The 15354-nt window shown below is 36.3% G+C and overlaps 1 protein-coding gene across 1 annotated transcript in view; it reads left to right on the forward strand.

Moving 5' to 3' along the window:
- Positions 1-15354, forward strand: part of GRB10 (growth factor receptor bound protein 10) — a 647881-nt gene that overhangs the window by 312290 nt on the left and 320237 nt on the right. Inside the window, exon 4 of the mRNA XM_053714305.1 lies at positions 12057-12213. Within this exon, the coding sequence (XP_053570280.1) occupies positions 12057-12213 (157 nt within the window). The remainder of the gene's footprint in view (positions 1-12056; positions 12214-15354) is intronic.

Raw genomic sequence — 15354 nt, forward strand, 5'->3', positions numbered from 1 at the left:
GTTGATGTCAGGTTTATGTCTCTAGCTATTTTAGCTAGAAGAGCTTTATGGCTTAAAACTTGGAATGCTGATATGGCTTCTAAATCAACTTTACTTTCCATTTCTTTCCAGGGTAACAAATTATTTGGTTCTCAGTTGGATTCCATTATTTCAACTGTTACTGGTGGGAAAGGAACTTTTTTACCACAGGATAAAAAATCTAAAGGTAAAAACAGGGCTAATAATCGTTTTCGTTCCTTTCGTTTCAACAAAGAACAAAAGCCTAATCCTTCATCCTCAGGAGCAGTTTCAGTTTGGAGACCATCTCCAGTCTGGAATAAATCCAAGCCAGCTAGAAAGGCAAAGCCTGCTTCTAAGTCCACATGAAGGTGCAGCCCTCATTCCAGCTCAGCTGGTAGGGGGCAGGTTACGTTTTTTCAAGGAAATTTGGATCAATTCTGTTCACAATCTTTGGATTCAGAACATTGTTTCAGAAGGGTACAGAATTGGTTTCAAGATGAGACCTCCTGCAAAGAGATTTTTTCTTTCCCGTGTCCCAGTAAATCCAGTAAAAGATCAAGCATTTCTGAAATGTGTTTCAGATCTAGAGTTGACTGGAGTAATTATGCCAGTTCCAGTTCCGGAACAGGGGATGGGGTTTTATTCAAATCTCTTCATTGTACCAAAGAAGGAGAATGCTTTCAGACCAGTTCTGGATCTAAAAATATTGAATCATTATGTAAGGATACCAACGTTCAAGATGGTAACTGTAAGGACTATCTTACCTTTTGTTCAGCAAGGGAATTATATGTCCACAATAGATTTACAGGATGCATATCTGCATATTCCGATTCATCCAGATCATTATCAGTTCCTGAGATTCTCGTTTCTGGACAAGCATTACCAGTTTGTGGCTCTGCCGTTTGGCCTAGCTACAGCTCCAAGAATTTTTACAAAGGTTCTCAGTGCCCTGCTGTCTGTAATCAGAGAACAGGGTATTGTGGTATTTCCTTATTTGGACGATATCTTGGTACTTGCTCAGTCTTTACATTTAGCAGAATCTCATACGAATCGACTTGTGTTGTTTCTTCAAGATCATGGTTGGAGGATCAATTTACCAAAAAGTTCTTTGATTCCTCAGACAAGGGTAACCTTTCTGGGTTTCCAGATGGATTCAGTGTCCATGACTCTGTCTTTAACAGACAAGAGACGTCTAAAGTTGATTACAGCTTGTCGAAACCTTCAGTCACAATCATTCCCTTCGGTAGCCTTATGCATGGAAATTCTAGGTCTTATGACTGCTGCATCGGACGCGATCCCCTTTGCTCGTTTTCACATGCGACCTCTTCAGCTCTGTATGCTGAAGCAATGGTGCAAGGATTACACGAAGATATCTCAATTAATATCTTTAAAACCGATTGTTCGACACTCTCTAACATGGTGGACAGATCACCATCGTTTAATTCAGGGGGCTTCTTTTGTGCTTCCGACCTGGACTGTAATTTCAACAGATGCAAGTCTCACAGGTTGGGGAGCTGTGTGGGGATCTCTGACGGCACAAGGAGTTTGGGAATCTCAGGAGGTGAGATTACCGATCAATATTTTGGAACTCCGTGCAATTTTCAGAGCTCTTCAGTTTTGGCCTCTTCTGAAGAGAGAATCGTTCATTTGTTTTCAGACAGACAATGTCACAACTGTGGCATACATCAATCATCAAGGAGGGACTCACAGTCCTCTGGCTATGAAAGAAGTATCTCGAATTTTGGTTTGGGCGGAATCCAGCTCCTGTCTAATCTCTGCGGTTCATATCCCAGGTGTAGACAATTGGGAAGCGGATTATCTCAGTCGCCAAACGTTGCATCCGGGCGAATGGTCTCTTCACCCAGAGGTATTTCTTCAGATTGTTCAAATGTGGGAACTTCCAGAAATAGATCTGATGGCGTCCCATCTAAACAAGAAACTTCCCAGGTATCTGTCCAGATCCCGGGATCCTCAGGCGGAGGCAGTGGATGCATTATCACTTCCTTGGAAGTATCATCCTGCCTATATCTTTCCGCCTCTAGTTCTTCTTCCAAGAGTAATCTCCAAGATTCTGAAGGAATGCTCGTTTGTTCTGCTGGTAGCTCCGGCATGGCCTCACAGGTTTTGGTATGCGGATCTTGTCCGGATGGCCTCTTGCCAACCGTGGACTCTTCCGTTAAGACCAGACCTTCTGTCACAAGGTCCTTTTTTCCATCAGGATCTGAAATCCTTAAATTTAAAGGTATGGAGATTGAACGCTTGATTCTTGGTCAAAGAGGTTTCTCTGACTCTGTGATTAATACTATGTTACAGGCTCGTAAATCTGTATCTCGAGAGATATATTATAGAGTCTGGAAGACTTATATTTCTTGGTGTCTTTCTCATCATTTTTCCTGGCATTCTTTTAGAATACCGAGAATTTTACAGTTCCTTCAGGATGGTTTAGATAAGGGTTTGTCCTCAAGTTCTTTGAAAGGACAAATCTCTGCTCTTTCTGTTCTTTTTCACAGAAAGATTGCTATTCTTCCTGATATTCATTGTTTTGTACAAGCTTTGGTTCGTATAAAACCTGTCATTAAGTCAATTTCTCCTCCTTGGAGTTTGAATTTGGTTCTCGGAGCTCTTCAAGCTCCTCCGTTTGAACCTATGCATTCATTGGACATTAAATTACTTTCTTGGAAAGTTTTGTTCCTTTTGGCCATCTCTTCTGCCAGAAGAGTTTCTGAATTATCTGCTCTTTCTTGTGAGTCTCCTTTTCTGATTTTTCATCAGGATAAGGCGGTGTTGCGAACTTCTTTTGAATTTTTACCTAAAGTTGTGAATTCCAACAACATTAGTAGAGAAATTGTGGTTCCTTCATTATGTCCTAATCCTAAGAATTCTAAGGAGAAATCGTTGCATTCTTTGGATGTTGTTAGAGCTTTGAAATATTATGTTGAAGCTACGAAATCTTTTCGTAAGACTTCTAGTCTATTTGTTATCTTTTCCGGTTCTAGAAAAGGCCAGAAAGCTTCTGCCATTTCTTTGGCATCTTGGTTGAAATCTTTAATTCATCTTGCCTATGTTGAGTCAGGTAAAACTCCGCCTCAGAGAATTACAGCTCATTCTACTAGGTCAGTTTCTACTTCCTGGGCGTTTAGGAATGAAGCTTCGGTTGACCAGATCTGCAAAGCAGCAACTTGGTCCTCTTTGCATACTTTTACTAAATTCTACCATTTTGATGTATTTTCTTCTTCTGAAGCAGTTTTTGGTAGAAAAGTACTTCAGGCAGCGGTTTCAGTTTGAATCTTCTGCTTATGTTTTTCGTTAAACTTTATTTTGGGTGTGGATTATTTTCAGCAGGAATTGGCTGTCTTTATTTTATCCCTCCCTCTCTAGTGACTCTTGTGTGGAAAGATCCACTTCTTGGGTAGTCATTATCCCATACGTCACTAGCTCATGGACTCTTGCTAATTACATGAAAGAAAACATAATTTATGTAAGAACTTACCTGATAAATTCATTTCTTTCATATTAGCAAGAGTCCATGACGCCCGCCCTTTTTTTGTGGTGGTTATGATTTTGTATAAAGCACAATTATTCCAATTCCTTATTTTATATGCTTTCGCACTTTTTTATCACCCCACTTCTTGGCTATTCGTTAAACTGAATTGTGGGTGTGGTGAGGGGTGTATTTATAGGCATTTTGAGGTTTGGGAAACTTTGCCCCTCCTGGTAGGAATGTATATCCCATACGTCACTAGCTCATGGACTCTTGCTAATATGAAAGAAATGAATTTATCAGGTAAGTTCTTACATAAATTATGTTTTTTTTTTATTTATTTTTTTATTTAAAATATTTTTTTATTTTTTTTGCATAATTAGACTATTTAATGAATGAATCTGAATTGAAAACCTGCAGGACAATAAAATAACCACACTTTTATTGAAAGTAACACACTAAAATTGGACAAAAATAACTAATTGGTACACAATTTTACCGAGGGAAAAAAAGGGGATTAACGATCATGCCATTTTCGGCCAAAATGTTTTTGTGACCAAAGTTTCGGTACATCCCTACTTAAAACAATATTAAATATCAATATAATGTATTATTCTTTATTTAGTTCTGTGTAACAGAATCAGATTTAAGTTGTTTTTTTTCCTTACCAATTATCCAACTAAAATATAGTCCTAGAAAACTATTATATGCAAAACAGTAAGTCAAGAAATTAACTCAAACATCAGCTCCAGGCTAGCATCAAATTTGAAATATGCTACACAATAATTTTACCGAAAGTAACAGGCAAATTACATTTGCATACAACTATACCATCATGTAACATTCTAATCTGTGTATTTATCACATTACAGGACTTAAATGAATTTCAAAAAGATTTAGTGAAGCATTTCATGAATTCTATTTTCTGGGCTTGAAGAGGCTGATGTGGTGGGAAAATGAAACCACAAAATGTTATTTCCTTATATAGGTTTATTAATAGGGCAATTTAGCATGAACTCTGTCTTGTGAGCTGTCTTTCAGGTACACAAAGTCTTTAATATCGGAGAAGCGTGTGTTCTTAACCTTGTGAGGTGGTGTGGTCATATTTCTGTTAATCCACACATAAAAAAAAAAACATTTGCATTTATTAATGTAAGATTAACTGAAATTGAGATGATATAATTGGACAAATTAAAATAAAAAAGATACAAAATGTATAAGTACAATTAATGGTGTGAGCTATGTGAAAATAGAGAACATACAAATGATTGAAACAAATACCATGTTAGCTTCTTTAAAAAAAAAATACCCATCATACCTGTAATTGTACCAGTTTGCATATGAGTTTGTCCTAGCTCATTCCATTTTGTTAATATTTTTAGCATTACAGCATGTTTTCCCCCAACTGTATTTCTTTATCATGAATCAGTGTTGTTGTCACCCCTATTAATGTACACAATGCTAAAGATTTTGGTGGTTATTTTCATTTTTTACGAACCGGCTACTTCAAGCGTGTCTGTAATGTACTTTTGGGGATGCAGAAGTTGAAATTAAATCACTGCCTGTCTACACTAGACCTAGAAAATGTATTAAAAATCCCATGGTTTTTTTATGCCACCCACACTAATTCTAATACCCAAGCACAGGACACTTTTAGCACGGGGTGTCCTTGGTCGCCCCAACCTAATAGATTTAAAAAAAAAAATCTTATTAAAAAACAAAAAAATGTAGTCTCTTCAGTAACGTGAATCTTATATCCAAGAAAGGCAGAATTTAATAATCCTCAGGCAGAGTTAGGGGATGCTCTACTAGTTCCTTAGCATTTTCACCCTGCTTATCTGGTTCTTCTTCTCAGAGTCATTTCCAAGATAAGGCTAGAGAAGTTGTCTGTAATCCTGATTGCCCCAGCGTGGCCTCGCAGGATTTGGTATGCGGATCTTGTTTATATGTCCTGTTGGCCTCTTCCTCTGAGGTTAGACCTTCTGTCCCAAGGTCTGTTTTTCCATACGGATCTCAAGTCTCTGAACTTGATGACATAGAAATTGAATGCATAATCCTTAAACATAGAGGTTTGAGGTGATTGTAAACTTTGAATCAGGCTCATAAACCTGTAACTAGGAAGATCTATCACAAGGTCTGAAATGACTTAATTTCCTGTTATATAGATCATGGTTCTTCTTGTCATTCCTTCAGAATTCCTAGGATTCTGCAGTTTTTGCAGGGTGGTCTAGATAGGGGCCTATATCATACCTTCCAACATTTCAAAATTCAAAAGAGGGATGCCCCGACCCAAACCCCCCGCCCCCAGGGGCAAAAATTTGAAATGTGGTGGGTAGGAGCAGGGACGGGGCTTAAAAAAAAAATAACATAAGACCAAAGTAATATAAATAAAATTCTGAATAAAGTCATATCTTTTAATACTCTTAGGCAGCAAATCAAACACAAGCTCAAACGACTGGTATAGCTATGTGAGCTCTGTATTTAATTAGCCTTTGCAGAGACAGTGCTAAATATTTTTTATCTTAAAGGGACACTGTACCCAAATTTTTTCTTTTGTGATTCAGATAGAGCATGCAATTTTAAGCAACTTTCTAATGTACTCCTATTATCAAATTTTCTTCATTCTCTTGGTATGTTTGTTTGAAAAGGAAGAATTTAAGTTTAGATGCCGGCCCATTTTTGGTGAACAACCTGGGTTGTCCTTGCTGATTGGACAGCACCAATAAACAAATGCTGTCCATGGTTGTGAACCACAAATTTGCTGGCTCCTTAGCTTAGATGCCTTCTTTTTCAAATAAAGATATCAAGAGAACGAAGAAAAATTGATAACAGAAGTAAATTAGAAAGTTGCTTAAAATTGCATGCTCTATCCGAATCATGAAAGAATTTTTTTTTGTTTCAGTATCCCTTTAATTGGACATTTAATAATAGATTCTTTAAAACTGCTCTCTGCATTCCCCATTAATATTCTAGATTCTGGCCTTTAAAGTCAGCAAAAATGCACAGTAGCACACTACATAGCATACACTTACACATGCAGATACACACACACACACACACACACACACACTACATAGCATACACTTACACATGCAGATACACACACACACACTACATAGCATACACTAACACACACACACACTACATAGATTACACTTATACATGCAGATACACACACACACACTACATAGCATACACTTACACATGCAGATACACACACGCACTACATAGCATACACTTACACATGCAGATACACACACGCACTACATAGCATACACTTAGACATGCAGATACACACGTATGCATGCAGATACACACAAACTACATAGCAGGCACACACTACATAGCATACACCTATACATGCAGATACCCATAAACACTTATACATACAGATACACACACTACATAGCTTAAACTTATACATGCAGATACACACACTTATAGATACAGATAGAAACACACACACTCTACATAATATATGGGTATCTGTAATTCATTGTATGGGGCCCTGGGGTTGGCAAGCACATTGGTTGGCAGTCTGAGGCTGCCACTGTTCGTTACCCTGGTGTTAGCACTGCTCATCGTATAAAACTGAAGGCTTACTAGTATTATCACCCGGGGTTAGATGTCATCACTACCAGAGGTTAGAGGTCACCATTACCTGAGGTCAGAGGGTATACAGCCTTCTTACTGCTGCTTAACCCACACACCATTCCTATTCCACAGGGAATCTAACAGGTATATAACCCTGGGAGAGAAAAGCCAGCTGCTTCGGACTATGGGCCCAATAGAATTTTTTTATTTTTTTTAATGCATGGGGCAATGCGGGACAGACCCCTAAAATCGTGACTGTCCCGCGAAAGTCGGGACAGTTGGGGGGTATTCTATATGCCAGTTCTCTGATGGGGCAGATTTTTGCTCTTTCATTCTTGTTCCACAAAAAGTTTGCTAATCTTCTTGATGTTCATAGTTTGAAGACTCCTTTTTTTGAACCTATGCATAAATTGGACATTAAACTACTTTCTTGGAAAGTGTTATTTCTTTTGGCCATTTCTTCTGCTACCAGAGTTTATCTGCTCTTTTTTGTGAACCTCCTTTGGTTTTTCATCAGGATAAGGTTGTTTTACGGACATCATTTGATTTGGTTTGTTTTTGTTTAAGGCTGTTTCTTTAGCAGATAACTTGTTATCCCTTCTTTTGTATCCTAATCCTTAAAATGTTTCTGAGAGATCTTTTAATTCATTGGATGCTGTTAGAGCATTGAAATATAACGTTGATGCTACTAAGGACTTTAAACAAACTTCAAGTTTGTTTGTTCTTTTTCTTTATTGGCACTAGGAAGGGTCAAAACGCTTCTGCTGTTTCTTGGGCCTCTTGGTTGAAACGGTTTTGATTTACACAGCTTACTTGGAGGCAGGTCAGCAGATTACTGCTCATTCTACTAGTGCAGTTGCTACTTCTTGGGCCTTAAAGAATGAAACTTCAGTTGATCAAATAATTCCTTTGTTATTCATTCCCCAGTTTGCATAACCAATACAAGTTTCATTTTAATTAGACCGTTCCTTTAAGGAACCTTAGAACCTTAAATCCGTAATCCATACATGACTTTCCCATTGAGACACTTCAAGCAGTGAATCTAATGATTGACATGAGAGTGATGTGCCTTCCTGTAAATGCCTCTTCCTGACATTATTAGGATAACATGGTTTAAACCTACAATGTCTTTCTAGCTAATGAAGCTTAAATAATGAACCTCAATCAAGAAATTTGTATACATTCCTTTTTTGTCCTGAAGCCATGTTGTAGTACAGAAACAGAACTGTATAAACTGCATATTGTCAGAGCCTTCAGTTGTTCTTGTTTATACAGGCTATTCATTGAGTCTGAATATGATTTTTTTATTTCCATCCTTTAAAAAGGCCACTTATAGGAAGGCTTCAATGATCTCTATAGCTCAGTGGATTGAGTTGGCTATGTTCCAGGCCTATGCTATTCAAAATCATGCCCTTCTATTAGACATCACAACTCCCAATAGAACAGTGCCAACTTAATGACTAAGCATGATACAGTGAACTAGATGTGCAAAGCAGATAGGATACTCAATGTGACTTATGACGTGTCAGGTTCCCAATCTGTCAGTCTTTAGTTTTTGAACTGTTCGCATGACTGGGGTTTGCCATCACAGTGAAATCTTCTAGTGCACAGCAATTGTGTAATACCAGACCTTTTTAAAAAAATCTGCACTAAGTGGCCAACATTCCAAGTGTACCTTTTTAGCTGTAACACATTTCAATGTATTTTTTTAAATTATTTAATTGTCCCACTCTCTTCAGGGTTTATTACGTAATAAGAAAGGTATTTAAGTATCTTACTACTTCACCTTTTCAACCTTTGTGTATACTTGAAACGCAAATGCTAATCTATGGGGGGCTCAGCTACAGGAAAACAGGAGCTTCACAAGTGTGTTTTGTGGAGAGAGAAAATGCATTTTAACAGCATCTGCGTCACATAGATTTCCAATAGTCAAGATGCCTTTTTATGTAGTTCTACTTTTCCCCATATGATCGATCATTCAAAGATGGTGAATTAATGTTCTATAATGCTTGTGATTCTGCAGCTACAAAATCTTCATGGATGAAATTCTGCAGGGATTTTTTATTCTTTATGTCGGTTAACTACCATGGTACAACTGTATTACTTATGTAAACCGTACTAGGAACTATTGATATGTTAACTGGGAAGTTAAAATAGACTAATTGGGAAAGAATCCCATTGTGACTTTAAATCTTTGCATGATTTAGATGCATGTAATCACGTTCAAATTCACTTCTGTTATCAAATTTGCTTTGTTCTTATAGTATCATTTGTTTTAAAAAAAAATATTTGTATCCTAAGTAGCAGCAGTGCACTACTGTGAGCTAGCTGGTAATTGGTGCTTACACACGTCTATCTTTTCATTGGCTCACCAGATGTGTTCAGCTAGCTCCCAGTAGTTAACTTCTGCTCTAGAGCTGACTTTAAAGCAACACTGAACCCACATTTTTTTCTTTCATGATTTAGATAGAGCATCAAATTCTAAGCAACTTTCTAATTTACTCCTATTATAAATTTTTCTTTGTTCTTTTGCAATCTTTATTTTAAAAGCAGGCATGAAAATCTTAGAAGCCAGCCCATTTTAGGTTCTGCACCATGGATAGCGCTTGCTTATTGGAGCTACATTTACTCACCAATAAGCAAGCATAACCCAGGTTCTCAGCCAAAAATGGGTTGGCTCCTATGCATCACATTCCTGCTTTTTAAATAAAGATAGTAAGAGAACAAAGAAAATTGATAATAGGAGTAAATTAGAGAGAGGCTTAAAATTGCCTGCTCTATCTGAATCATGAGAGAGAGAAAAAATTGGGTTTAGATGAAACGGTCATATGCAAGCAATACGATATTAGAGAATTTTCATTTGCATATCCCTTTTTAAATCTTTTGGATTCCTAGAAATATGATGAGTAACTGAGCAAACAGACACATGGCTTGTTAACCCTTTGAGAAACATAACCATTTTTTATTCTGTTTATAGGATGATACATAAAGAGAGAATTACAAAATATTCTACTGATTAGACAGTAAAACCCTTTTTAATAGTTAAAAAGTGAACTGGCCTAGCATATTTTTTAATCATTTGTAAAATAAGTTAATCTGAAGAGGAGTATATATTTATTGTACTCATGATGAGGGCAATTAGTGTCTGCTGCTGACTGCTCTCATGAAAGGGAAAGAAAGAGTTATCAAGCAGACTAGAAGTTTGAGTGTTTAAGTTGCATGTGGATGACATCAGCTGCTTCCAGGCAGGGCTATTGTGTGAGCAGTTTGGCAAAGCAATCAGGATTCAGAATACACGCATGCTTTTGGCAGAGAATCTTCCCCCTCCTTTTTTTTCCTCTTTCTTTGAACTTTTTTTTATTATCTTGGGGGCTTCAGATATTAACATGTGTGGGTGGTCATTAAAGTTTTTTTTTTCTCCAGAGTGGGATTTTTTTAATCTATATAATGCTAAAAAATAATAAATAGGAACTCTGCAAGATTGTGTGGGAAATGATTACATCAGTCAAAGGAGAACTACGATTGGTCTGCAAAATATGGTTTGATTCACTACCTAAAAGATTGACTGTGTAACCCTTTGAGAGGAGCTCTGAAGAGTTCCCTGCCTTTCCCCAGGATCAGTGCCATGTAAGGCTGGCTACGTGACAGGTATGGTACAGTAATCCGTTGACACATTATATTCCTCCCTGAGTGTGCAGCTTTTAGTCTGCAAAAGGGGCTTGGAAAGCAGAGAGGAAAAAAACTCAAGAGGCAATCTAGACTTAAAAATGCCATCTTGTTCTCCTGACTGCTGCATATTACGTGCAGTAGAGGTAAGATTTTCCATTTTAAATAATTGTCCTGCTGATGATTACCTCATTTCTTCAGTAGTTTTTTTTCTTCTTCTTAATACTTTGTAACGAAAATGCATCAGTGTAGGCTTAGACACTTATATATTCACACCTGTATATGTAATTGTTCTACTGCTTAAACAGTTAAACGTAAATTATATATTTACACCTGTATATGTAATTTTTCTACTGCTTAAACAGTTAAACGTAAATTATATATTTACACCTGTATATGTAATTTTTCTACTGCTTAAACAGTTAAACGTAAATTATATATTTTCTCCATGTAAATACAAATGCATTTGGGTGTATATGTGTGTATGTATGTGTATATATAATATAATATTATGTGTATATATGTATGTATGTGTATATATATATATATATATGTGTGTGTGTATATAATGTGTATATACACACACATAACTAAAAATGCATATAGATGGCAGATAATTTATATATATATATATATATATATATATATATATATATATATATATATATATATATATATGTGTGTGTGTGTGTATAATGTGTATTTTATATATATGTGTATAATTATACACACACAAATAAAAATGTATAGAGATGGCAGATTATTTTTATATTTATATATATATATATATATATATATGTGTGTGTGTGTGTGTGCGTATAATTATATATATATATATATATATATATATATATATATATATATATATATATATATATATATATATATATAATTATACACACACATAACTAAAAATGCATAGAGATGGCAGATTATTTATATATATATATATATATATATATATATGTATGTGTGTGTGTATGGGTTTTACTACTGAACTGAAGCATAAATTCACACACAGACTGCTTTATATATTGCTTTTTTCCTCAGCCTTTATATATGTGGTAAATCACTTTAAGTAACCTACTTCTATATTGCAGACAGAATTAATGTATTGTACTAAGAAACCGTATTCTCTGAATTATGACCATGTGTTTAGTGTTGCAGTAAAAGCAAAAAAATAATTTTTTTACATTGTTTATGTCTTAACTTATTTGTACTGTGCTCTGTGCTACACTGTGGGATGTGAAGTAGATATTTGCATTAAGAAATGACAAAAGTTCAGGCTGATAAATATATATATTCTTTGTTACAGGTTGTAAAAGTCTTTAGTGAAGATGGGACAAGCAAAGTGGTGGAGATTCTAGCAGACATGACAGCCAGGGATTTCTGCCAGCTGCTAGTTTACAAAAGTCATTGTGTGGATGATAACAGCTGGACGCTAGTGGAGCACCATCCTCATCTAGGATTAGGTAGGGAACTATAAGTGTATGAAAATGCTTTATCACTGTAAATCTGTTTCTGTGTGTTTGCTCCTTTTATTTTAAGCCGCACAAGAAGTTAAAAAGAACAACTTTATTTAACAGGCTTATGTAATCTTATTTAAGATTGTTGGCTGTATGCAGTTAAGAAAAATTGTCCATTTTTTCACAGCTAGTTGGATAAAAAACCTTATTTTCTATAGAGGCATCTACACACATCTATGGTCTTGAGACTGAAATTTCTATACTGAATATTATGTCCTAAAATAGAACTGCATGTGTAATTCTGTCTCTTACAAAATATTTTAAAATGTGATCTACAAATGGCTTTATTTCCATTAACTCCATGCGGGGTGTTGTGCTCCCACTCCCACCCACCCAAAAATGCATATTTGTATGTGTTTGTAACATGTCACCAATGTAAGCCATATTGCAAGCCAAGTACAAAATATTAATGTAATGAATTAAACTACTTAGGAAGTTTATACTTGAAAGCTCCACTCTTGCATCCTGAAGAGCTTACACTCGAGTCAATATATTTATGTAATTAGTACTGGCAAGATACCAGGTAATGTGGTCTTTTATATTCTTTTAACAGATGCACTCAACTGTAACCTTTTCTTTAAAAAAAAAAAAAAAAAAAAAAGCAAATCAGAAAATTTGGTGTCTGGGCTTAGTGAACTGAGACGTTAAGAATGTGAAAATGCACCTTTATGTACCTTGTAAATTGCACTGTCAATGGTGGTATGGATTAAACAAACAAATCTAATTAGTGAGCTTTAGAGACCATAATAGCAACCTTATTCAGAGGAATTGAGGACATCTGTATGAAAAAGATTAAGTGGATCTGCAAATTCTTATGTGACATCCTTGTAACACACCAGTCTAAAGGCATATAGTAAATTGCACGTACACCATACCTATGTACCTAATATAATCAGACTATGCTCAAATGTGAAAAAGTCCTTATATTGAAATCTATGAATATTTTTGTACATGTTTCTATGCATGTCAAGTGATGTGTATAACTTATTAAGCAGAGTAAAATGCATATTTCTGATGCATCTTTTTTTTCCCCCCTAGTATTACTGTCTTCATTTGGTAAATGTCAGGCAGCTTTTATAAGATCATACAAAGGTATTCAGCATATACTACAGTGTTCTACACAGAAAATGTTGCCACCCGGTTAGTGTTATTACACTGCCCGCACCGGCTAGTTTATAAGTTCTAATATTATAACATTTTCTGCTATCCGAAGCACAAATGAATTGCATAATTTAACATATCTTTAATATTTGAGAAATAAAGATTGAATATTTTTTAAAACTAGCTAATCTTAGGCTAGTCTGGTGTTAGAAGCAAGGTTTGATTGGCAAAAGAGTTGGATGTAAGTGAAAGAGTTTTCAGATATTCTCTGGAAAAAAGAGGGGTTTAGATGTGCTCCAGACGAAAGATGAAATACATAAGACAAGGGAAGGGTCAGATATTATTTAGAGATCGTGCAGCAATAGGTAAGTTGCATATTAGTACATGTGGGGTCAAGCAGGTAGGCATTAAAAGTTGAAAGGAGAATAATTTTAGATTGTGGGGAAAATGTATCATTATTGCAGGTGGACAAGTAGTGAACCTGTCCACCTTTAATTACCATCTGCAATGCTGCATCGCATGGCGGAATATAAAGGACCAGTAAATACAGTAGATTTTGCATAATGAACCAATGCAGGGCAATAATTTGCAATAGCACTTGGTATGGACTTTATATGAGTAGTAGGTTTTTTTTGTGACAAATTTCAAAGTTATGTCTATTTCTTTCATGTAATTGGCAAGAGTCCATGAGCTAGTGACGTATGGGATATACAATCCTACCAGGAGGGGCAAAGTTTCCCAAACCTCAAAATGCCTATAAATACACCCCTCACCACACCCACAATTCAGTTATTTTTTCGATGTGGATTTAATTTTTTCAGCGGAAAATGGCTGTTTTTATTTTTATGCCTCCCTCTCTAGTGACTCTTCTGTGGAGTACCACATCTTTGGTATTAATATCCCATACGTCACTAGCTCATGGACTCTTGCCAATTACAAGAGAAAACATCATTTATGTAAGAACTTACCTGATCAATTAATTTCTTTCATATTGGCAAGAGTCCCTGATACCCAACCTGTTTATGGTGGTTATGATTTTTTGTATAAAGCACAATTATATTTCCAGTTCCTTTTCTCCTACATTGGTGTGTCCGGTCCATGGCTTCATCCTTACTTGTGGGATATTCTCATTCCCTACAGGAAATGGCAAAGAGCACACAGCAAAAGCTGTCCATATAGCCCCCCCTCTGGCTCCTCCCCCCAGTCATTCTCTTTGCCGCTCTGAACAAGTAGCATCTCCACGGGGATGGTAAAGAGTATGTGGTGTTAGTTGTAGTTTTATTTCTTCTATCAAGAGTTTATTTTAAAATAGTGCCGGTTTGTACTATTTACTCTGCAACAGAAAGTGATGAAGATTTCTGTTAATAGAGTATGATTTTAGCACCAGTAACTAAAATCCATTGCTGTTCCCACGCAGGACTGTTGAAACCAGAGAACATCAGTTGGGGGGAACAGTTTGCAGACTTATCTGCTTCAGGTATGACCAGTCTCTTTTCTAACAAGACCCAGTAATGCTAGAAGACTGTCAGTTTTACCTTATGGGACCGGTAAGCCATTTTCTTAGACTCAGTAACAGAATTAAGGCTTATTAATTGGGCTCTATGCTGGTTGACACTATTGTGGGCTAAATCTATTTGTTTTTATTATATTTATAAGACATTTGGAGTGTTTTGTGAGCTTTGAAACACTTTTGGGAACGTTTATTTGCACCTTGCAGTTGTTTAGACGCCTAATCTAGTTAGAAAGGCCCCTTCACTCTGGTATGCAGAGGAAGGAGGCCTCATTTTCACGCCTCAGTTGCGCAGTTACTTCCATAGGCAGTGCATGCAGCTTCACGTGAGAGGGTCCTGTGGCTGAGAAAAGGACTCAGAAAGGCTTAATTCTGTGGTGAATAACCCCTAAGGAAGGTAAAAGCCGCAGCAAAGTCTGTTGCAGGGACTGTAGTGTGTTTAAAACCGGTAAATTGAACTTTTAGCTCCGGTTTGC

Source organism: Bombina bombina, chromosome 5 (genome assembly GCF_027579735.1).
Source record: "Bombina bombina isolate aBomBom1 chromosome 5, aBomBom1.pri, whole genome shotgun sequence".
Classification (NCBI taxonomy): domain Eukaryota; kingdom Metazoa; phylum Chordata; class Amphibia; order Anura; family Bombinatoridae; genus Bombina; species Bombina bombina.